The sequence below is a fragment of the Psittacula echo genome (assembly GCF_963264785.1).
Source record: "Psittacula echo genome assembly, chromosome: 7".
Lineage (NCBI taxonomy): Eukaryota > Metazoa > Chordata > Aves > Psittaciformes > Psittacidae > Psittacula > Psittacula echo.
The window spans coordinates 45,157,837-45,183,301 of NC_137740.1; the positions used below are offsets into that span (position 1 = coordinate 45,157,837).

At 37.5% G+C, this 25,465-nt stretch overlaps 2 protein-coding genes across 6 annotated transcripts in view; one reads left to right on the plus strand and one right to left on the minus strand.

The window, feature by feature from the left end:
* Positions 1-818: 818 nt before the first annotated feature.
* Positions 819-5,925, plus strand: LOC308224274 (thiamine transporter 2-like; the record flags this gene model as incomplete). The annotated part of the gene is made up of 5 exons (XM_080624026.1): positions 819-968; positions 2,154-2,970; positions 4,176-4,368; positions 4,852-4,993; positions 5,803-5,925. 5 exons carry the CDS (start codon positions 819-821, stop codon positions 5,923-5,925), a joined length of 1,425 nt encoding a protein of 474 aa, XP_080480152.1.
* A 1,296-nt stretch (positions 5,926-7,221) lies between these two features.
* Positions 7,222-25,465, minus strand: part of AGFG1 (ArfGAP with FG repeats 1) — a 39,732-nt gene continuing 21,488 nt past the window's right edge. For 3 of the 5 annotated variants that reach the window (XM_080623552.1, XM_080623556.1, XM_080623554.1), the window contains 11 exons: positions 25,136-25,298; positions 23,971-24,127; positions 18,157-18,273; positions 17,452-17,523; positions 16,329-16,538; positions 15,309-15,492; positions 14,529-14,608; positions 14,144-14,236; positions 10,981-11,142; positions 10,294-10,385; positions 7,222-9,871 (listed from right to left, as the gene is read on the minus strand). In XM_080623552.1, the coding sequence (XP_080479678.1) occupies positions 9,812-9,871; positions 10,294-10,385; positions 10,981-11,142; positions 14,144-14,236; positions 14,529-14,608; positions 15,309-15,492; positions 16,329-16,538; positions 17,452-17,523; positions 18,157-18,273; positions 23,971-24,127; positions 25,136-25,298 (1,390 nt within the window). In that variant the 3' untranslated portion in view covers positions 7,222-9,811. The remainder of the gene's footprint in view (positions 9,872-10,293; positions 10,386-10,980; positions 11,143-14,143; positions 14,237-14,528; positions 14,609-15,308; positions 15,493-16,328; positions 16,539-17,451; positions 17,524-18,156; positions 18,274-23,970; positions 24,128-25,135; positions 25,299-25,465) is intronic. The other 2 variants (XM_080623553.1, XM_080623555.1) reach the window with 2 other exon arrangements.

Sequence of the window (25,465 nt, forward strand, 5' to 3'; positions counted from 1 at the left end):
TTGATCCAAGTTGTTCATTTACAAGCTGCATTTGTAATCACTGGCAGGTTTAGCGAGAGAAGCATTAGCTGAACTAGGTGTCACAGATGGAGTCATGCACTTCACTCACAAGAGGCAACAATATACTTTAAGTTCAATGGTAAATGTGACAGTGGTTTTACAAGACTCACTGGCAAGGTACACTTGATTATTTACTGCATAAGAGGGCATGGTAGAACAACACCATCAGTGATACCCTCCCACTGAAGTGCAAGATTCAGGAAGGACCCTCTTGCTTTATCAGTTCCTCCTCAGGAAAGAGGCTAAGTGCGGCTAGATCCAACCCTAGTCCCAGATTTGGTGAACAGTTTATGTCTAAAGCACTATATATTCACAATCAATCCTTTATATCACTTCATTAAGATTTCAAAGTTAACCTGCTATTAATCATTTATCCATAATCTGTTGCGGCAAGGAATTTCTTAACCTCAAGGAGTAACCTTGAGAGGCATCCCTACCCGAGACAAGATCCCCACATGCAGCCTGCTGCTGTGCAGGATAGCTGGACATGGTCCAGGCTACCCACTATTTCGAGAGCAAGATAACTGAATTATAGTCATGTTTGCATACCAGCAAGAACTCTGGGTCACCATTCTCAACAGCCCCCACCACCTGCCACCCATCTGCCAAGTCCAGAGCAAGCCGGTGGTTATAGCTTCAGCAGGGCTGTGGGTAAGGATTTTTTAAAAGTAAACTCGCAAATGAATTTTTAACAACTGTGAAGAGAATCTCTATGAAATTCCTGTTGTGCTCTTTTTTCTCTGTCTTTGTTTAGGACTATGGATTGCTGGAAGGGAGCCGTAGGCCACAGCTGGATTTATCCCACACTGATCATATGCGCAAATGGATTCTTCTCCACAATGAGGCCATCAGAATCTTTTCTCACTCCTTACCTAACTGGACCAGACAAAAACCTAACAATTGAAGAAGTAAGTATTCTTTTAAGTAATAATTAAATGCTTAAAGCATTAACTCTTACTTGCATACCAATAACTGAAGGAGAGATGAAGTGTTCAATAATACATGTATATTTTATCTGGAGACACATATTTAAGATGCTTCCGGAAAAGACTAAGGAGTCCCCTCTTTTGCAGAAAGTCAAAACTAAAGTCCCTACATTCTTAAGACTTTGAAACCACTATTATGGTTGTTTAAGAAATTGATATTTTCAGCAAAGTCAGGTCAACTTATTCCTCTCTCCACCTAGAACCTCAGAAGAGGGGCAACACTAAGACTCATTTATACTTGTTACAGAATTGATTACACTGACAATGACACAGTGATTGCAAATGATAACCAAGCAAACTTCCCAAATGAGCTGTTGGATTACTACCGACATTACAGGGCTGCCCTATACATTCATTAACCTGTGGAGGCCAGATTCATATTTTAAAAAGCTGTAGGGGTTTTTTTTGTCTGTTTACTTGTTGGGTTGTTTGTTTTTTTTTTTTTTGGGGGGGTGGGGTGGGTGGGTTTTATTGGTGGTGGTGGGGGTTTGTTTTAGTGGGGTTTATTGTTTGTTTTGGGGGTTTTTTGTCTTGTTTGGGGTTTTGGGGTTGGTTTTTGTTTGGATGAGAGCATGTGCTTCAAGTTGCCTTGCTCTGTTTCTCTCTGTTCAGCACTGACTGCCTTAGGTGTACACCTCCCAACAACAGTGGGCATCGTTAACAAGTAGCTGAGTCATGGAGCTATAGTATAATTAGAAAATACAAGATTGGTTCACCCACATACAGCTAATATGAAGAATAATCACTCCTGATGTGCAGTAGCAAATATTAAGTCAGAAAATAGGCCTTTACTGGAATTATTTTTCAGTCAATCTACCTGTTTATTTAGTGGAACCTAGCATTATTGTGTTTGCCTCCTGAAGGAGCCCATTTACAGTTTCATAACTTAATCACAGATTCAAAGACTCACAGAATCATTAGGGTTGGAAGGGACCTCTGGAGATCACCTAGCCCAACCCCCAGGCAATTTAAGCCTGCGAAATTCATACAATCCAATGTTTCCTGTTACAACTGTGATCCTTCAACACCATTATCAAAAAGCCTCAAAAACAACATTTCAAATTTATTTAGGGGAAAAGAAAAAAGTCCTCTTTTGTTCTCTTCTAGGTTACAAACCAGGTTTTCCCAGTTTGGACATACTCCTACCTTGCACTCCTTCTCCCAGTCTTCCTCATTACAGACTACGTGCGCTACAAGCCCATCCTCCTCCTCCAGGGCATCAGCTTCATCGTCATGTGGCTTTTGCTCCTCTTCGCACATGGAGTGGTGGCCATGCAGATAGTGGAATTCTTCTACGGGATGGTGACAGCCACTGAGGTTGCCTATTACGCCTACATCTACAGTGTTGTCAGCACTGATCACTATCAGAGAGTGACGAGCTATTGCAGAAGTATCACTCTGGTTGCAGCCACCACTGGTGCTGTGCTGGGACAGCTGCTGGTTTCCTTAGCAGATGTATCCTACTTTCACCTTAATGCCATTACTTTGGCTTCTGTGTCCCTAGCATTCCTGTGCTCGTTCTTCCTCCCAATGCCCCAAAAGAGTATGTTCTTCCACAGGAAAGAGGTCTCGGAAGCTCTCCCAGGAACAGATAAAACAGTGGCTACGGTCAGCTCTGACAGGCCACTGAGCTGCCAAGAGGACAAGAACTCTCCATCTGCTGACATGGGACCAGCACCTGAACAGCAGGCTGGTAATGCCAAGCCACAGAATCATGTGCTCAGGGTTCTGGTGCAGCTGAGCAAGGACTTGAGGGATTGCTACTGCTCTAGGAAACTTCTCTACTGGTCCCTGTGGTGGGCTCTGGCTACAGCAGGCTTTAACCAGGTCCTGAATTATATCCAAGTGCTGTGGGACTTCAGAGCTCCCTCTCACAGCTCTGCAGTGTACAATGGAGCTGTTGAAGCAATTGCAACTTTTCTGAGTAAGTAAAGGTCATTAGCAACTACTTCTAACCCGTTCTGTACTGATGGAATTCTTCAGCAATGTCATTCATATCTTTCTATCTCTTCTACTAAGGCCAAGGCCAACAGCAACAGCCTCCAATATATAATACCCAAAACAGTGTGCAAATTGTGCTTTTACTCTACAACTTTATCAGTGGAGTCTTCAAAATTAATCTTAAATATCTAGAGATAAGCTTTCCTTTCTTAAGGGAGCCTCATTCCACCAAAGCATTTTAAGTGTTTAAGATCACAACTGTTTAGACCATGAATTTAACCCAAAGTAAACACTTCAAAAACCCTGTGCAATGACACCTTTTATATTCCTCCCTCCATGTACTTTAAGCTGGGTGGTTTAAGAATTATAAGAGCATGCTAACAGCTACTCTGCTCTAGATAGTCTGTTTTTACTGTCAATTAAAGATCACTTCAGGGTAAGTGATCCTGAACAAATAAATCTTCTGTGACTGCATCTGTATCCTGATCAATGCCTCTGGATTGGAGACGCTGGGAAAGCAGATTACAAAAAATCCCAACAAACTAAAAACCTCACAAACCACAAAAACACACACAACTGAAAACAAAACAAAATAACCCCATGCAAAACTAGAAAACCATTCAAGGCCTGGAGTTTTTTTATACCATATTACACTCAAGTTTTTTACTATATGTTAAAGTCAATAAGGCATTGACAAATACAGTTCATAATTTTTTTTAATCAAAAACTGAAACACTTTCATTAAAAAATATAAAAAAAAAAGAAAAAAAGAAAGCATGGAGCGCAACAGATTTTCTTTTCATAAAGATCTTTCCATGAAGGAGAAAGTCCATTCATATTTTGGCAGAAAATGGTTGGTAGGATTGTTCTCTCTGCTCACAGTTGTCAAAAAATGGAGCAACTGCTCCAAAAAATGGAGCAGACTGCGCACTGCTGCCCCCAGCCTTAGGCATGAGGCACTTTCTCAGAGGACTACAGTTTGTGCAGGCTCTGTAAGCAAGGAGAAAAACACCCAAACCAACAGAAGTCTCCCACACCACTAGCAGAAAATATAAACCACACCATTGTCAAAGCCCACTGCAACTGTAACAGCCACCAGAGCTCCTGGTATGATCCATTTAGACAGTTATGGGATGGCTTTAGAAGGATAAAGTTTCAGAGTTCCAATTACTACTTTTACATTTTTAGGTTCAGCAACATCCATGGCAGTTGGATATGTCAAAGTAAACTGGGATCTTTCTGGAGAACTGGCTTTGGGAATTTTCTCTGCAATGGATGCTGGTTCTCTGTTTCTCATGCACTTTACTGACAACATCTGGGCATGTTATGCTGGTTACCTTGTCTTCAAAGCATGTTATATGCTCCTTATAACAATAGCAACGTAAGTATAATACACAACTGTTTTAATTAAATTTATTTAAATCAGTGTCACAGTTTCAAATTTACCTAAATTTTATTGAAAGCTTTCATAGAAATAAGTTTTTTAAATAGGTCGTGACAGCACCACATATTTCTAGCTCATAAAAACTATGCTTAAAATCATGACCTATTACAATAGGTTATTCCAAGTCAGAAACAATCTTAACCTACATCTAGTTTTTTGAATGATCTATGTACAAGTACTCTCTAAATGACCAAATGATCACACACAAGTCTTTAACAAAAATATCCACTCAAGTACGATGCACAAAAGCACCGAAGTGAGATTTCTGCCAAAATGGTGCTGTTGAAGCTTAATAGCCAAGGCTTTATCCATTGAAGAATCCACTGTGCACATTAAATTATTCCCAAACTTCCTCCCGCAAGTAAAATTGAAAACATATTTGTTCTCCATGCTTTTGTTCACCTGCACATTCATTTTCAGGTTTCAGATTGCTGTCAATCTAAACATGGAGCGTTATGCTTTGATGTTTGGCTTTAACACCTTCATTGCACTGGTGATTCAGACAATTTTAACTGTTGTTGTAGTAGATTCAAAAGGCCTGGGCCTCGATATCAGCACTCAGGTAAGCTGCATTGCTCGCAGTGCTCTCAGTTCCTCCGCCTTCCTCCAAAAGAGGGTTCTACTCCACAATTAGTCTCTAGTAATATACTGGGTAATGTGCTACCTTAGGGCAGTTACTCATTTGAAAAACAGGTTCATCTGAAGTGCACTGGCAGTAGCTACTACAACCTAGTTGTCCCTGATAATTTTGCTTTTCTCTAATAATTTTAAGAGTGTTTTCATAGAGCAGAAGGGAAAGACCACCACCTATTACTCAATGTTGTTGTTTTTGTTTTGTTCATTTTTTTAAAGGTTTACTATTCACAAATTTACTGTCAAAATACCCCAACAGAAGCAGGAAGCAAGTTGAAAGGCAAGCTACAGGTTTATTATTAGGGTAATTCTAAGATATATTGTTTCAATGGATGCACCTTTAAGCTACTGTAATTCTGAAAAGTTACTGATCTCACAATTTCCCATTAAATTTCTAAATATGAAGTTTAAACTTGCGTACAGAATGAGGTTCAAATCTTTAGTTTTCATCTTTTCAGAGAAGAGCCAGAAGCGCAGGGTAGCTGTCCTCCTCCCTTAACTGAGGTGGGGAGGGGAAGCGCATGATACAGTATCCTCCTCTCCTTTCACAGCCACAGACTTCCTACAGCATGAAGTCCAGCATTCAGACTTCTTCAATCCTTTCAAAATGGGATCATTTTGAGGTGTGGGTAGCATGGAAGGAAAGAGAGCAGCAGAGGGACACTCTTAAGTTACTACCTAATAGTAGAAGCAGTTTTTAACTTTTCCTCATCTTTCTTCCCCACCTCCATTGCACAGTTTCTCATTTATGGCAGCTACTTCACATTCATAGCTGGAATCTTCCTAATCAGAAGCATATACACCATGATCTCCCTCAACTGCAGAAATACTAATGCAGTTGGTGAAAGCAGTGACCATTAACAGAGACAAAAGGAATGGCTGCAAGCTACAGTGCAGAAGGCGGCATCATCTGGAATTTTTCAACTGGAAGTTGTGACACACATTTTTAAAGCAACTTAAATAGCAATAAACCAGCTGGGTTTTTTTGTTCATTTGCTTGTTTTTCCAAAAGATGCTACTTCTGTGTGTTCCAAGGTGGCTTACTGCAACACTACATAGCATAGCAATACTGCCACTTCAGTTTACAGCCAAATACCGTCATTTCAGATTGAACACAGACAATGCACTCCTCAGAAATCTGAAGTTACAAGGATGTAAGGAAAACATGTCAACTATATACAGATAAACTGCTACTGATGCAGTGACAGCTGTACTATAGCTTTGTTGGGGATGTACAAATACAAAACACTAACCTTCCTTTTTAGTGTCTGTCCTGATAGGCATATGTATTAATTATGGTTGATAACTGCCTTGACCAACCCACACTTACGTTCAGAAGCAAAACCCCTCCCAAACTAGCTTATTATTTTATACCATGGGGAGACATTTCAATTTCTATTCAAGGCAGTCTTAAAAAACACAACTAGAAGTTTAGATACAACTAAACCTAGTTAGGTAATATTTTTCCTACTGATTCAATAATGTCCACTTTGGAGTCAACTGTATCAGACAGCAGCAAATTACATTGCATCCCTTTACCATAACTTACAGATTTGCCAAGAGTCAAAAATGAACTGACACTTCGCCAAAGTCACCTCACAAGAAAGTAAAAATCATTAATTCCTGTAAAAACATAATTTTAAAAGCTGCCTGAGATTGCTTTTATGCCTCAAGTAAGTTTTCCCTTCAAAAGAGCAGAATACTTGCATCATATTCACAGTTCTATTTTAGGAATTCTGACTAAATTTGGTCCTTTACAAATTAATTTCTTGCCTTAGCATTTGTTTCAACATGGTGCTTGGGAGTTTGCAGCCATTAAATAACTTTGAGCTGCAGCACCTGAGCATCACATCTGCTTTGTAAAACTCAGGATGTACCTCTTATAGCATTGTCTTACACACATAAGAGTTCACATAATCGGACTGAAAGTCTTAATCTAGGTGGTCTACAAATGAATTTCTGTACAAGGGCTAAAGTTAAATGCTTTGATTCTAAAACAGAAGATACCGAAAAGCTAGTGAAAGTATAGCTTTTTAGCAACAATACTAGTTGCATGAGCAATTGTGAAACCAACTGCAGAGGTTTCAAAGACAAAACACAATCACAGGAAAAGAATTAATTTTGTAAATATAGCTATTTTCAAAATGTAATCAACAAAACAGCTATGGTGTCAGTTTCTGCTCAATATAAAGGAGACTCAAAACAACTCAAGATCTTCAGCTACTTGTCTGGAGCTTGAAAAACTTAGTGAACATACGTTAAACAAACATGGTTGTGTATAATGAAAGTTGCCAACTTTTTATCTGTATTCAAGCTAGTGACGAAAAATAAGGTATTCTACTATTTCTGCAGCACAATCTAGAACTACATGCCTTGCACGCTTAGATGAATTTCAGTATCTCTTAGCAGTAATCAGTTTCATTCCTTAGTAGTAATTTCAATAGATGCTGATGAATGAAGCCTTGCCCAAAGCTTCATTTACATTAATTTAAGCGAAGAGATGACAGGATTGCTCCCCTTCCATAAGGCTGTTCATCTTGATGAGACATTTGGTAGATTTGATCCAGTTGCCTGCAATAAGCATAGTTAAGTGTTTCGCACATCCGTTTGAATCCTCGCAGTTCCTCTGAATTTCGTAATTCAGTTCTCTATTGAATTTACACATTACTATCCCAAAACAGGGAAGATAAACAACAGGGAAGAACCACAAGCTACTTATACTTTGCTAAAAATCAGTGGCGAGAGCAAGGGCTTCACTAGCATCCCAGAAACCCTCAACTGCTGGGGATTTATTTAGTGAATTTCACAGAGAACCTTGGGAATTAAATCATACATCATACTCTAACCAGCACTCCACATCAGAAGGAAAAGACATACTTCAAGTCTGTTTTAACTTTAAATATGCCAACAGGACAAACCCATACACTTCAGTAACAAATGCTACTTTAAGCAGATTATTGTACAAGCTCCCTGTCCCATTTGGGATCTCCAAAGCTTAAATAAAAATAAATAAAAAATAAAAATATATATACACACACAGAAACTACTACCTCCCCATAGACAGGCAATAGAAGTCAAAAGCACTGGCATAAGAAGGGTTTTTACAAGCAGCAGTCAAGTCTTTCAGCTCCCCTAGAAATAAGTAGACCTACCAAACAGGCAGAAAATGACAAGTGTAAATGTCTTACCTTTGAGAGTTTACCTCACATGGGCTTACACATCCTTTCCCCCAAAATCAATCTGCTCTTATTTATTCCTGTTATCTTGAAAGGTGTCATGATTTTATTCTCCGGTGGTCTGAAACCTTTAAGCTTGCAGTCGATGTATTCATTACATATTGACATTATTTGTTTAGTTCCAGTATTACACTTGACTTTAAGCCAAGTTCTCCCTTAATTTAACACACCACCACCAACTAATCTGATGCAGAGTTACATTTGTCTTGAATCTTATTAGTGTTACAGAACAGACAAGCTAGACATTTCTCCCTTGTCTACAAATTCCATGCTAGTATGGCAGGAAATATTCCAGTAAATAAAAAAAAAAATCAATTAATATTACACAGGAGCTGTTACTTATACCAATTTTTAATTAAAAGAGTACTATTACAGCTGTGGTACCTTGGCCTGCAATTACACACTGTTGTGATCACAACCAAGTCTTGTTCAAAGACCATCATTAGCTACATGTAAGTATACGTCTTTTTCAGCTAACCACTTCCCCAGTAACCACCCTCCTCAGTGCTTTCAGTGTCCTTCATTACAGAGCTACTCTGTCAAAATAATCCAAGTTCACTTAACAGTTTCCTGTTAGATATGTCACTTCACTTGGGCTAGAACAGCAAGCTTTATCACAAGAACACCAAAGAAACATATCTAGAGTGAGGCATGAAAATTTTAAGTTTAACTCACCTTTAAGCATTTTGCTTTTGGTAATTCCTCTGTGTAAAAGAGGAAACTCACAGGAAGTACATTTTAACCCAATAAAATGTTACTGCACAGAAATAAAACTACATTGGGATTTTTTTTCTAATATTTATTTTTTTCACCTGCAAACTGTAGCAAAACATGATCAGCTTTATTATGCAGACAGGTATCCCTCTAACATTAGAGATTTAGGCATGTATAAATAGAAGAGCTCTTAGGAAAGGAAAACATTGAGAAATGAACCAACCTTCAATTTAACTTCATGACTTCCAATACCAATGGTTAAAATGATGTAGCTCATTCATTCCAAGAGATACAACAGCACCTTAAGTGGCTGATCTATTCCCCAGTAACATTTTTCACATAACAATGTGTTAAAGTTACAAATACTGATATGCACAAATAGCTATTTTCTAAGAAAAATATGTACAGTACTGCAGCATAATGAATGTGGTATCTGCAATAACTTATTAGCCAATTTTAATATACATGATACCGCTACTTTTTACTTGCCAGCTCACAGGATCAAGGATGTTACCATAGCCCTCCATTTTGCACGTTATTACCTGGGGGGGTGAGTGGGGTTGATTTTCTTGGGGGTTTTTGTGGCTTTTGTGGTGTTTTTTTGTTTTTATTTTGGGTTGGGTTTTTTTTAATATTTTTCATATTCTTAAAGGTACACAATGCAGGCTTTTATTTTTACTTCTTAAAGACTTCTTTTGTGTTTAAAGCTAATATCAGTGAAACAAGACAACAGTGCAAGAGGCGCAGAGATGTTATGTGACCACATAAGAGTTCTTTTGGGTAAAGTGTCTATAAGGCTATAAGAAAGGATTGGTTGATGGGCTTCCTGTTGGAAATTGTCCTGTTGGTGCACCAGCCTGGGGGGGAATAAAAAAAGAAAAATAAGATGAATATTTAAGATATTTGCTTTCAGATTGTAAATCATTAATGCAAGACACATTAAAAAAAAAACCACCCTATTAGGATAAATTTCTCTTATGTTGCAGTCTTTTTCCCCTGGTACTTCTCAAATTATACTACTGTAAGAGCAAGGTATACAAGTACCTCTATTTTGATCTGAATAGCCTTACAAATGCCATGTCATGGTCACACTGAATTGCACGTAGGAGATTCATGTGCTACCTTCCCTTACTTGAAGGAAAACAAAAAAAAAAAATCCAAAACCAAACAAAACCCAGAAAAACACCATAGCACAAACCCCAAATCTTTGTGTGTCTCTAACTGAACTTCTACGCATTATGCCTCTTCAGACAGAACTTAATATCATGCAACAACTCACCATAAAAGGGTTACTAGGTACTCCAACAGCTGCAACTTGTCCAAAAGAAGTTACTAGAGGCTTTGCCTGTCCAAATGCAGCAAAGCTTGCTCCTTGGAAAGACAAGTGAAAAATATTAATACTAGTAGAGTACAAATTGTTCTTTGCTGCAGCTCCCACACAAAAATAAGTGGAAGCTTGGCAGGATCGATCCTACTGAAACACTATCAGGAATCTGAAGTGTAAAAAAATATAGCTGGGCTTCCTGTTTGTTTTCAGCTGTTCAGAACTAATCAATTTCCAATTTCTACACATGTACTTTTTTCCAATGTAATTTTATCATTTAAGTAAACAAGTACTTCCTAATTTTCTCTTGCCTGTGTTCTGTGAAGTTCAAGAAAATGTTCTAATCAGTTGCAGAAACTCCAAAAATGAAGGCAAAGCAATCCAATCCAGCCTGCTTAAAATCCCTTCTAAACCAAGGAATACTTTCAATTTTAGTATCAGATTAGGGTAAAATTTCAGTTATGTCATTGCACACAGACAAGTCAGAAAGCACAACACAGAGCCAAAACATAGTGTGGGAACCCCTCAAAGTTATCAAGTTGACAAAGAAATAAATATGCACTCATTTTTGCTAACTTACACAAAAATAATTTTCTCCGTGCTTCCAATTTAAACAACGTTATCTAAAATGTATCGACCTACCATTTGGCTGCTGAGCAAAAGCAGTCTGTTGAGAGAAAGCTGCCTGGGTTGGGAACGTGGGCTGCTGGAAATTGCCACTAAGACTAGTAGGAAGAAGACTGTAGGAGGCAGGAGTTCCAAATCCTGCAGGCATGCTCACGGATGCAGTACCAAATGTTGCTGCTGGTAGGCAAAAAATAACATTCAATTATCTGTAAGAAATCACTTTTTTTTCCATGAGACAAATTACTATAATGTCATGTTAGGAAAAGCATCCTAATGCCTCAGTGACCATACAATAAGTTAGGTTCAACTTCTACAGCCACTGAACTGACTTGTTAGGTTGGATCATCACCAACTAGGTGCATAATTTACTTCTGCACTTTAAAAATGGAATCATTTAAGATTTGCTAGATTCAGCACACCCAGATAAACCTTCTGACAAGGAATTACTTTTGATGTTGTCTGTATTATCATGTGCTTCCCCCACAGCTTTTCTGGTAAAAGTCTGTATGCATCAGAAGCAAGCATTTTCAGGCAGCATAAGCCTCTCTGGTTTTCTCCTTCTGAGAAAAGCATGAAAGGATCTTCCTACTCAAGTTGCATTACAGGAAGTTACAAATGAAGAATAACAAAAGTCCTAAGGGATACATGCATCCCCTCTCTCCTCATCCCATCCTCATTTCATCGGAAATTCTCACCATGCACGTTATTTGCACACAAAGTTCCATTTGCAAACACTCTTACTGTGGAGGTAAGACTTCAAACAAAAAAAAAAACCCCACCACCCCAAACTTCTCATCTGATTCTCTGCTAAACATTTTAATTAAAGAACATTCAGCTTATATGTAATTGCATAAGCCTTCAGCAAATAAAGAGGAGTACATCAAGTGCAAAAATATAGTAACAAAACCATTATTCAGTCTTTTGGGAGTTATTCTTGAAAGGAAAAGTGTAAAGAAGGGATTTTTTTTTGGTGCAAATACAGACATCGAGCATCTTATTCTAGTTAAACATTGGACAGGACTTTTTTTTTTTTGATGATGCAAGTTAGATTTTATGCAAGCTCAACCATTTAATAAAAATAAAAAAAAAAAAGACAAAAAACCCCAAACATGTATTAAACTAATACAGCTTAACTATCTGTTGAAAAATTTACCCCAAAAGTATTCAAGGGCAAGACTTTATACATAAGCTGTTGACAAAGTACATGCAAAACTAATGTACTAACATTGTTCAAGTTACAGTCGGCAGAGAAACTATTCAGCAGGAAAACTTGCTAAAACAGCAGATGAAAGCACAACAAAATGAGCAGTGACTTGGGATATCCCAAAAGGCATCAAGCTGCTGTTGGTAGAAACTTGAAATCACTCAACTTGTTAGCATTATATTGTGACCATGGAGTATATCAATAATGGTTTTGTTTAGTTGCTTAATAGGATGTTTATGTATGCTCTTCTCTCCCTTTACCCAGTTGCCAAATGCTTACACCCATTCCATTTTTACAAAAACGGAAGGTCTTCCAAAATTCCACGTGCAGAGAACCAGATAGCTACCAATAAGCTTTTACAAGCAAGAACAATTAGCCACAAGAAACTCAATACCAAATGTGGCCACCTACCAAAATGAGCCTGAGGAAATATGTGAGAGTGCATTGCTCCCGAGAGGCCTTATGGAAGCCACAAAGAGACCAGACAATGTCAAATCATTTACACACTCTTGAACAGTCATTTCTTAGTTATATGTAGAAATATACACACATATATGTACTAAACAATTCATCTGTAGCACGACTAACAATAGGTTAAGCTGGAAAATCATTATAAACAAATGCTACAAAGCAGATATCCCCTATAATAAATAGCAAAGTTCATGCAGAAAGAAAGCTTAGCATAAAAATACAAACTACAAGTTTACACCTAACACTGAAATGACAGAAAATTATCTTTACATATAGTCACTATTTCTGTCACCCAGTATCTAACATCAGTATAGCTGCCAAAGGGTTAGAACCTCTGCAAGCCAGGGATAGCAGTTTAGAAGGTGGAAGGTCAGAACTGCCATATTCAAATAAATTCATCTAAAGAGCGCTACAAGTTCTTAACCACGATCCAAATCAGAACGGTTAGGAATAAGATTAAAATAAGGAGAAAGATATTTTGGACATTAAACAGCTCAACAAGTTTAACTGCATAATATCTCAAAAAGCACTGAAACGGAATTCATTTCAGCAGAAAACAGGAATTTGAGCACTTTTAAAATTGAGACTTACTTCAGCCTGGTCAGTTTAATTCAACCTATGTAAAGCTCTGAGCAAAGCACAACTCAATGTTAAAACACATACATCAGCAGATTTAAAACTGTGAAAGTCCAGTTAATAGATAAAAGTGCCAAAATTTAGCAGTGCCTTTGAAGAGGAAAATTAGGATAACCTAGCAGTCATCTAAATCCAAGTTCAGCTTTTTAAAGAAAAGCCCAAGTTCGTTTTTTCGTAAAGCATTTCAGGTTTTGTTTATGGAATTATGATTCTACAGAATCCTCCCCAGAAAATTCATGTAATTAATGAGTGTAAAGATTATATTTAAACATATGTTTTACTGTTACAAGACAGAAAAATAAAGGACATCAATGTACTGAATAAGCAGACTGGTGAAGAGCTAACAGCCCAAAAGTCATGACTCTCCTGATTTTAGCTTCAGCTCTCTTGGTTTTGAGAGCTTTAAGGACTTTGAAATAAAGAAAAAAGCAGGTGTACAGCTTAGCAGCAAGGCTTTCAGGATACCTGATGTTCGGGTAACCCTGCTATGAAGCATGCTTCAAAGGTAAGGTTACAGTCTAAGAAGGCACCCAAGTAGTAATACACAGATGCAAATAGGTGAGGTAGATCTTAAAAAGCATGGCCACCTTTTGAAACACAAAAATAACATCCTCTGCCCAATTAAAAAAAAATTGCTTTTATCAAGAAAAAAGTTCATTTCTGCAGCCTGTTCATAAATATTGTACCCCACACTGAACACACACACACACACACACACACACACACACAAAACACAGGAAATAGACTAGAGATAAATACAGAAAAATGTTCAGAAACAAATTATAAAGCTATGAAAAAAAAAAAAAAAAGAATCAATGCAAATCTTGAAAAAAGTTTCTCAAGCAGTTAAGTGTCTTTTTTCCTAACCTGTTGCTCCTCGGCTATTGGTCTGGAATGGATTTGTTGAAGGTACCACTGGGGCAACAGGGGCAGCTACAAATGGATTTGTGGAAGGTGTTGCTGAAAGATTAAAGACAACTTATTTAACAAAATCTTTTAAAAAAGCCAATCTGACTCAATACATTAAGTTTATACAGCTTTTATACACAGACACATATCTAAAATTATATGAAAAAGAGGAAATGATAATAAAATGCTTAATATGAAAAGCATCGTAACAACGGTACTTACTTTTTGTATCCTTTAGTAACTGCAATATCACTTGTGTCAAAGTGTAACACTATCAACAAAAAATTAGTAAGATGTTTTGTTTGCTAACAGTCCACAAAAGGTGTTAGTAACACTTAAATACCTCCAAATGGAGCAGGCACACTCGAAGATGCAGGCTGTGTCTGTGCAGTAGCAGCCACAGGTACTGTTCCAAAAGCATTGCTGAAAATAATTTATACATCACTGATGTCAGAATTGCTTGTTTAACAATTAGATACTATTTACAATTACTGTTGGCAGATAAAAAAAAAGAAATACTTATGTGCAGTTTGCAAACTGATACATAATTCACTGATGCACAGAACTGAGCCCCTGCTGCCAGGGTCAGAGACTGTAGTGCTGAGCAATGAAAAGTCATCTCCACCAACAGCAGGACAAAGTATTAAACAGAGGCCATTAACAGAAAGGTTGCAAAGCAGAGACTTATGGGGCACTTGCAATACCAAATGGAGTTTTAACAGGCATTTGGTATTTATTACTTTTATGATCTAAAAAAAAAGAAGTGGTGGCATCATTTAGATTATAAATAGCTGAATAATTCTTTTGCCAGGGATGATGCTATGATTTTCAGTATGCATGCAATCTGTACAGGAAAGCATTACCATCCAACAGGTTTACCATGCAATGACTAGAAAAGTACAGAGAACATTCAGCTGACAGAAAGTATTCTTATTTTTATAATATCCCATCAAACAGTACTGTTGTTATTTAAAACACATGACACAGTTTCAGAAGTACCTCTAAACTCATTCAGTATTTCCCCATTTACGCAAGAAATAACAGATTCAAGAAACAACTTTGAGTTACTTTTCTGCATACTGCTGAAATCCACACAGAAAATCAGTTACTTCTAACAAAGTACCTGCTAACTTTACTGGTGGAAGTATATGCGTTACTAGAGGTTGCTGTGGAGCTGAACACGCTGTCTAATTCTGCTAAAGCCGCATACTTGTCTGAAGATGCACTTGATTGATTTGGGGCTGACAATGCAGGACCTGCTGATGCTGACACTACTGTACTGAAGCCACTTCCTTGCTCACTACCACCTAGAAAGAAAGAAACCAGATTAGAAGTAATAAAGAAAGTTTCATATTTTGCACTGCCAATGTTGAGAACAAAATGAAAGTTTATGGAGAGTTTAAGTTTCAGACTTAAAAATTAAATACGCTGTAGGGCATACAGGGGAAAAAACCGTATATAACCAGCCATTAGCTATTTGCGAAGTGTCATGCTTTTATAGATATTCTGTAGCTTCAAAGAGCCTCTGGTTTCCCTGGAAAATATTAACTCAAGGCTACCATCATCTTCAACTGGAAAATTTGATAAAACACATACCCTCAAATAATCCATTTCAGAAAAAAGCTCTACACTGCAAACCAATACATTTGTTTATACGCCATTTGAGAAGAAAAAAGTTACAGAATAACTAGGATTTTTTTCCTCCTTAAAATCAACTAAATCCAAGTATCACTGCTATTTGATAAAAAACTTAAAGCAAAGTCTTTTTATGGCAGAGAGGTAAGACAGCTACTCTGGCAGTTCTCTGCAACAACTGTAGCTCTCCATTCAAGAGCCTTTGCTATCCAAAATATAGTATGAATATAAAAAAAAATATATTTATACACTTATATATTTTCATCATTGCAGTGATAATTATTTAGATATTTCCACTTGGGTTCCCAAAGAGCAGACTTCTGATGCAGACTTCTGAAGGAAACTTTGGTCTTAAAACTTCCATCTTATACATAAAGGTTCACTGACATGAAATTCTACTGATAACTTAAGACATTTCAAAATGCAGTTGTTACTATAACAAGCACAGCCATCCCTGTGGTACATATACAGATGTAGAATAAGCACATCAAATAATAGAATTCAATACCTTGCCCTGCGCTGAAGATATTATCTAAATTAGCAAGAGCTGCGTATTTGTCAGCTGACTGTAGACTGAGTTTATTCACCACAGCTTTACTGGCTGCAGTTGCTGTTGTGTTGCTCTGAGAATCATTGAAGGCTCCAAAATCAGCACTGGGGGATTTGGGGAAGTTATCAAAGTGAGCGAAGTTAGCATTCACTGATCCAGCACTTCCACCTGTAACAAATTAAGTTAAACATGATCAGCACTCCAAAGCTAGAGAAAGTTTTTCTAACTGTAACTGAAGGCACAATAATCCCACCTCTTTCTGGTTGCATGAGTCAGCATTTCCCCACCCCACATGTATAACCCCTTCCCATTTCCTTCAAAGGTACATCGGATCAGCAGAATTTATTATTTTCCTTTGTATTTTTCAGTCGGCAGATCAGGGACAAAAAAAGCCCCAAACAGCTTAAATCAGCTTATATTTGTCATAATTTGATCTGGAAAAACTATATGCTGTCTATTAGCTGTTAAAAGTAACTTCAACAATAGTATTTTGTTACAGGAAAAAGAAGTGCATTTGCTGGAATGCTTAATATTCAAAATGCGGAAGCTTCATTTTCCTGTCATACATTTAATGAATACCTACTATTTACATTCACTTCATACAACAACGTTTAACCATTTCAGATGTCAGTCATCATTCTAAGAAAAAAAACAGTGCCTAGAAGTCCAGAAGTAGTACAATTTCATGCCAAGGATTAGAGATAGGTTGGAAAGAGATGAGGGGGAAGACACAACACAGCTCTTTTTATACCAAGTCTCCACTAACATCAGATGCATAAATTAATTTTAAAAATCTGATTTAGGTCCACACAGCTGAACTTCATTTCAAACTTTAAACTATGAACTTCCATCTCTTCAGTGTCCAGACAATTTGATCGGGACAGATCACATAAGTTTTAGTAAGTTGTTCCATTATGTGTATCACATTTTATAATGGTTGAGGATTCCACTCATTGTGCAGAACATACAACTTTAATAGCATGATCAACAAGTTAAAACATATGCAACAGTAAGAATGAAAATGCTATACTACAATGGCATAAAATGAAGCAAGCTGAGTTTTCCACTGCGTGGAACTTACTGTGTACAGCCTGGAGAGGAAAAGCTGAAGTAAATTCACCAAAACTGCAGCTAGATGAAAGCGTTCTGAACGCTGGAGAGCCAGAAATTGTGTGTGGGTTACAGTTAACATAAGGAGGGAGAAAGAAAATTTGAAAAAAAGTTTAAAACAACACCACACTCAAAAGAAGGAAAAAAAAAAAAAAGGAAAAGAAAGTCAGTCAGCCAAAGATCTAGACAAACAGCAAATGTAAGCTCAAGCAGAAGTTCTAAAGCATGATCAAATTAAAGGAAAGCAAAATGAATCTTAGCAATAGGCTCTACACATGAAGCCAGACATCCTGAAGTATGTGCATATGTTATACATACACATAGGTAGACACTTTTTTTTGGTACTGTGATGTGCTTTTGGGTACACTGAAACACTTCTAAGATGGTCAATTTAGTATTTATCAAAAGCAGTGTGGTTTAGTCTTTCCATAGTTATTTCAGGTGTAGAGCTAACAAACACATAGCACCATAAATCAGACTTCTGAGCAGCATTGGGTGAGTGGGGGGGGGAAATAAAATCAACACCAAACAGAAGGAATTCATTTTGAGTTTCCCCAGAGCTTCAGATTGCTTGATTATATTAAAGCAGGCAGATGCAAGAAAACTTAAGTACCTTCCAACATAAAGGTAAGGATTATTTCAATTAAGCATTAATCAAAAGTGCTAGGAGTTCTACCTGTATTTTGGGGCTGAAAAGACTGCCTTGCTGTGGGGAAACCTCCAAAATTACTCGAGCCATTAGACTGTCCAAATGCATCAAAGTTTGCAAAACCTGCATTTGCAGAGTTCTGCGCTGTAAATTGCAAAGGAACAAAACATGTTAATGGATATGGGAAATAAACACAAGAACAGATGTATCAACTGAATTCATGGTCATGACGGCCTCCAAGGGTTATGTCCTACCTTGCAATTTTTTTTTTACATGAAAAAAATTATACATTATATTCTACAATTGAACATGGTCTCTGAACAAGCTTTCACAAATCACCTTCACACAGCTGTACCAGTTAATACTACTCTCCTCACACATGCTACTATTCACAACTGCATGATCCAAAAGTCCATTTCAGCTTAACCCTAGTGTTTGCAGTGGTGGCTGGTCACAGAACAATAGCCTAGAAGTACAAAATACCAGATGTACACCTGTAAAACCCAAAACAGGTATCATTCTATTTCTAAAACTAGAATTTGTGGACTAACTGAACATTTCTTTGTGAATAAAAATAAGAACAAATTCTTAACAACATACTGACAATTTGAATTCCTCTTATACAAAGTGCTTCTTCCTTGGGTGAATTTAGTTTGGCACCACTTGAATAGTCTTGGCTATGTTTATAAAGTTCATTTCACTGGAAAATCCAATTTTTAAAATACAGTACAGAAATGTGGAAAACCCAGTATCACTGTCAAGAAGACAGCATTCATAAGAGTGCATCCACAAAATTTCAGATTTGGTGGATACAGAATTTCAGGTTTTGCCTACCTTTCATGACTTACTATAGGAGAAAATAGAAGTTAACACCCATCTAATTTCAAACAGCTGGACATTAAAGCATCTATAGATTAAATAGTGTAATTGCATGCCTAACTGATAAGCTCCACAGAAAGTCTGAAATTCTCTTATTAGCAAGGAGTAAGGAAAAAAAAAAAACCTGGTTTTAATCAAAGGCAAACCAAACCCTATATATAAGGTAACTTCAGTTACTACCTAAAGAAAGCCTACAAAACACCTTCTGGAGTAACAGATAGTAAAATGTCCTATCTTGGGGTCAAGATTTGTTTATTCTGGACGGATCTTGCAGAGTAAGTATAAGCAGAACCAAGAAATTACACTGATCATTTGAGTACCGTTAGTAAAAAGCCAGATAATGTTAATAAAAAGATGAATGATTTCACTTAATTTCTATTAAAAAACATCTGTACTACAGATTTATAAGCTAAAAGGACATTTTTATGCAAATTACTGTATTCCTCAATGCTGCAAATATAAATGGAAAACGCAACTATTTCCCTCCACAGCAGATATGTGGAGTGAGGGTGATGGCTGACTCTACTTAATACCACTTTTTACTAAAAGCGGGCAAGCATATTGGGTTTACATGGCGTAGTTTTGGTAGCAGGGAGTTTCAGGGATGGCCCCTGTGAGAAGTGATCAGAAGCTTCCCCCACTTCTGACAGCCAGTTTCAGATGGCTCCAAAACAAGCCTGTTGCTGCCCAAAGCTGAGCCCATGAGTAATACTGATGGCACCTCTGTGATAGCATGTTTAAGAAAGTATAAAAACCACTGTACGGCAGCAGTGAGAGAGGAGTGAGAAAAATGTGAGAGAAACAAAACTGCAGACACAAAGGTCAGTGAAGGAGGGTAAGAGGTACTCCAGGCCCCAGAGCAGAGATTCCCCTGGAGCCCATGGTGAGGCAGGCTGTCTCCTGCAGTCCATGGGGGTCCATGGATATGGAGCAGATATCCACCTGCAGAACAGGGAGGACCCCACACTGGAGAAGGCAGAGATGGCCTGTAGGAAGTTGGAGCCTGTGGAAAGCTTATGCTGGAGCAGACTCCTGGCGGAAGCTGTGGCTAATGCAGTGGATCCCACATAGCAGCAGGTTTTCTGGCAGGAGCTATGATCCTGTCGGGAGCCCACCGTGGAGCAGTCCATGCCTGAAGGACTGTACTCAATGGAAATGACCCATGCTGGAGCAGTAGAAACAGTAGAACAGTAGCCCACAGAAAGGGTCCACATTGAAAAAGGGTGTGAGTGACTATTTCCCACTGGGGGGGAAGGGACCCCACAATGGAGCAAGGAAACAGCATGAGGAGGTAAAAATGGTACAGATGAGATGCTACGGACTGGCTGCAACCCTCATTCCCCACCTCCCTCAGCAGGGGAAGGTAGCAGAGTCACGAGTGAAACTGAGCCTGGAAAGACAGCATAAAGGTGGTTTCAGTTCTATTTTTCACTATCCTACTCTATTATTAATTGACAATAAATTAAGTAATCTTCCCCAATTTGCCCATGATGGTATCTGGTGAGGGATTTCCCTTGCCTTGACTCACAAGCTTTTTCCATCACATTTTGTCCCCCCATCCTGCTGAGGAGGGGGAGTGGGAGAGCAGCTTGATGGGCACATTGGCAGTCAGTCAAGGTCAGCCCACCACAGCACAAAAGTCAAGGTAAGAAGGAATGAATGAATAAATAAATAAATAAGAAAGGAAGGAAGGAAGATCTTGTGCAAGGTTCCGTCCAAAAATTTTCACCTTTAAAGTGTGCTCAGAGAAAACCTTGACACAGAGGAAAAAGTTTCCATTATACTACCTGTATTTCAAACAGCATTCTACAGACTTCCACTCCAAATTCCACAGTTAGTTTGTTTAACTTTCAACCAGTAGCTTTTTAAGAGGAATAGATTATCGCACCTTGTTTCAAAATCAAGGTGATGTTTTCATCCTGACACATCAATTGGATAGGGGCTACTGAGACTGATGTTCCATTAACCAAATAGGATTAAGTAAATAAATGTTGTGCCTAGAATCTACAAATTTTTTCTTTTTAACCATTCACATGAACAGAATACCATGTCAAGAATCTTAAGTATCTTTTGGGTCTAGTTTAAGAACTGGAATGTATTACATTACAGGCTACTTTTAAGAATTTTATTGCATCAGCTGACACAAAGTGCTGAAAAAGTAGAGCTGTAAAGATATTAATCTTGCTTTATTTTATGCTGTAAAGTTTAAATCTATGTAAAAGTGGCATAAAGCTAAAGACCAGGTTAAGATGTGTACTTTCCTGTACCTGAACAGTATGTAGACTGGCAATTCCAAAATTCAGTTCTCCATGCAGAAACACAAGAACCACCACCAGTAATTTACGGAACTGCAGCAGATTGCAGACTGGCATAGAGATTTACAACTGCTGTTGTGACTGCAGATCACTGAGGCTCTACAACAGCTAGCTGGTTAAAGCTAGCTCAAGTATGACAGCACCAGTAACTGCAATGCAAGCTGCCTCTACAATCTTTGCATAGTTTCCTCTGCAAGGTTTGCACTAAGATGGAAGAAAGGCATGAAACATTGCAAAACCAACCTTTATATATTAAATTACAGAACTATGTCATACTCCTGTATTTCTTCTGGCTAAAACCCCTTCTTCCTTTATACGGCATAAAGTTATGATAGAGTTATCCTGTGTCACTATGCCTCTTAAATCTTTCGCACAAATCTTTAGCTTATAGAAAGTTTACATGCCAAAAATTTTTATCTTGAGATACTTTTATCATATTTTTTTTCATAATTTTTATCATAGAGAACAGTTATCTGCCATCATCTTCAAAATCTCGTAATTTTGCAGTAGTTATGGAACTTCATTAATAAAATACAGACAGTAAAGAGAAGGTCAGCAGGTTTCCATTTCAACATGGAACAGTGTCCTGAGACAGCTCAGTATATTAGAAAAGTCTGGCGTAGGGCAGGGAGACGGGCAGAAAAAAAAAGGAATATATGCCTTAATTGCAAAAACAGTAACTTCTACTGGAAGACATTAAATTTGCTGGTGCTCTTAAATGATTTTTTTAGTTACTCCATAGTGTACATGAAGGTAAAGAGAGAAGTCCATTCCCTGTCAACAAGCCCTAAAACAAGAACACAGGGCCATAAAACAAGAAAGTAGTGCCAGGCTAAGTGCAAGTTCTTTCATCCTCTGCTGTAGTGTGTGATTACTAACAAAAATTACATGTTTATAAGCTCCTTAAATGAGCCTTTAAAACTCATTTTTGCCAAAGCTGGCAGACTGATGAACCCTCCTTCTGTTCCAAAGGAAAGAATCTGTAACATTTCATTATTAGTTTCATTTGACATTACCCCGTGGTAGCACACACAGAACAAGCCTTACAAATGTTTTACTCCAGCAAATCAGAAAACACCCTCTGATAAACTGCAGTACACATTCAGCCAACACATGCTCAGAATTAGATTATTGTCTTTCATAAATTGATTTACCAGCCCTAAAACGGTTTTGGGTTCTAAAACTTGTGGAAGAGAGTCATGGGAATGATCAAAATAGTTAATTACTAAAACAGAAAACTAGTCACTAAAGCTGAGTATTCCTCTCAATTTTGATTTTTCAGCACTTATTTCAAAACGAAATTAACAGCCTCTGCCATAAGATTATATTTATACAGGAGTGTTTATATTGCTTTTTATCTCTTTAAAAATTATCCAGTTGAGATAAAGTGGAATTTTACCTAGATTTGGAACAAAGTATTGAACTATTGCTTTAATGGAATTTTCATCTCCTGAAACCCACAAAAAGTAATTAAGTGTATATAAATATAAAAATCATTCAGCAATTAGTTTGGAAAGAAAAAGTTATTAGAAAGAACTACATATCTGCAGCCTCTTTAGTAACACTGGCCACTCAGTGAAAGTTGTCCCAGTTAAATATGCCTCCAAAAAGATGATAAACATGAAATACTAATTTTAAGGATTTTACAAAATACACCGCAGTTGCAATTCTTACCCTGTATACTGAATTCAGCCAATTATTCCACTTTTTTTAAAAGGTAACTTTGAGAAATCCTTGATACTTTGCTCAGTTCTTCAGGTGTGCCTTAAGACCCCTCCATCACAACTCATCTCAACTGTTAACAATGTCAGGATTGATTTACAAGAAGTATCTCCTACTCTTGTTGGCTCAGCAGCATCAGTTTCTCTCACAAGAAAAGCTCATTCAGGCAATGCAGGCAAAGTTACTTTCCCACAATTACAATGCAAGTTAGCAACAACATACTTCAGTGACCGCAGAATCAACTTTTTCTTTAGGACAGACTTCCACAGCTCAAGATCTTTGGCTAAAAATAAAGCCTGAGGGCTCAATATATTTTACTGAAGTCATTCTTTAAGAATACAAGGCCTACTCATATTCTCAGTCAATACATACACTCAAAATTTGTTTATTCTTCTTGAAACTGCAGAACGTTACCCACATGGGTAGTATTTGGCTTTCAAATAGACACAAACAAAAGAGGAGGTTATTCTTTAAACTGAGGAAAGCCTTTGTTTTGCTTTTAAGAAATTGACAGTTATTGTCAATGTAAACTCCCTTTAAAGCCTCTGTATCTGCTGGCTTTCCATGAATACTTTTCCTAATAATTTTCAGAAACAAAATTGGAGGTCTAATATCAGCTTCTCCCTACATTGTTACTCATCTCTCACTCTCTCTCCCACAAAGAATCTGAAGTTCTAGTAGTAGGCAGAAACAGTGTAATTGTACATATAGAAAATAGCTTTAGCAACTCCCACTTAACAAAACAGGATTATCAGCCTTTAAGTCTTGAACCTTTCTTTATGAAGATCTAAAGGAAAATCTTGAGCAATACAACATTCGCAAACCACAGAAATTACATACATCTCAGGAATTTTAGACTGAAGTAATCAAAAATTAAAACTACATTTTATGCATTTAAAAGGGATGCACTGCTCAGAATTCTTACCTGTATGACTGTTGAAGTGTGCAAAATTAGCAAAATTTGCTGTAGCAGTTGACTGCGGAGGAGCAGCAGCAAAGATATCGGAGCCAAGGTCACTGAGGAGGTCAAATTGTTTCTTTTCTTGTTGCTGCTGTCCTTGAGATCGAGCTACAACAGGAGACTACAAACAAGTTTTTGATTAGCTAATACAAAAAGCCTGGTATTTTACCATAATGACTTTTGCAAAATACTAGAAGGATAGAGTAAGCATATTTCTTTAACAAGCCATTTATTCCTGAAGTGTAAGATGCTGTGTACAGCACAGATCCTCCTCCCACAATAAAAGGGAGACAATCTATTTATGCTTCTATAGTAGCTTTTAAAGGAACTTTGCAGTAGATTTCCATGGATTAATAGGGCCTAGAAGAATAAAGTAGCAGCATACAAGCAGCTTCAAAATTATGTATTTGAAATTGCAAATACTGCACCAATACAAGCAATAAAAATTTTACAAGTTATTCACTGCATTCTGAAAAAAATCTTTAGAATTCAGTGTAGAGAGAGAAAAAATGAAGGGCTTCATAGCAAAGCTGCAAGCTACTGATTTCTAAAGAAGTCTATTCAAGAACTGCCTGTTACCCTAAAGGTAAAAGAGATTTTCAAGAGAAACTGTTTTCCCTCCAAAACATACGTAAAGCCAAACACTATGTTGCTTGGCTTTACATAACAGCATACAGACACTCCTCAAAAGCCACTCAAGACAGTTACAGAATGCATAGTAAGTAATGATAAACATCACACTTTTCACCCACATATTCACACTACTAATCTCATGGTTAACAGTATCAGGCATTTTATTGTTTTCAAATAAAAAAACCCAAATATAAAAATATATCACATTAGGCTCAAACTTCAGAGATATTTAAGCAAAAGCCTACCATAATTAAAGTTGTCAATCACACTAGAAAATTATGCTTTCTGCAAATAACCATTCCTAAAAAAATAAATCAATTTGGTCAATAGAAACAAGCTTAATTTAGAACCTGATCTGCAAACACTTCAACAGAATATATAAAGTTGTCTTTAGTCATCATATCATTAGGTAATAGTTACAACTGCAAGAATTCTGCCACTAAAAGAGGAAAAGCACTGCTTAACAGTTCTGTGCTTTTCAGCTGTCATTACTCACTTGGCTAGGTGTGCCCTTGTTTAAGTGCAGTGCAGGTGCAGCTTCTCCCAAGAGAGATTTGAGTGGCTTCACCTCAGGTGTGCTGCTTGTACTACTAGCAGAAGACCCTGATATGGATGCATGCACTGATGCCACCACCTTTGCTTGCTCTGGAGGAACATACCTACATTCAAAAAGAGCAACAGTTTTTACAAGTTTAACATGAAAAGTTCTGCTTAACACTGATAAGACTAAAGTGTGAGAATTGGTAGATCTCAGCTCTGCTATATTAACCACTGACCCCAAAACAAGTATTCAGTAGTCTACAAAATACTCATTATTTAATTATGA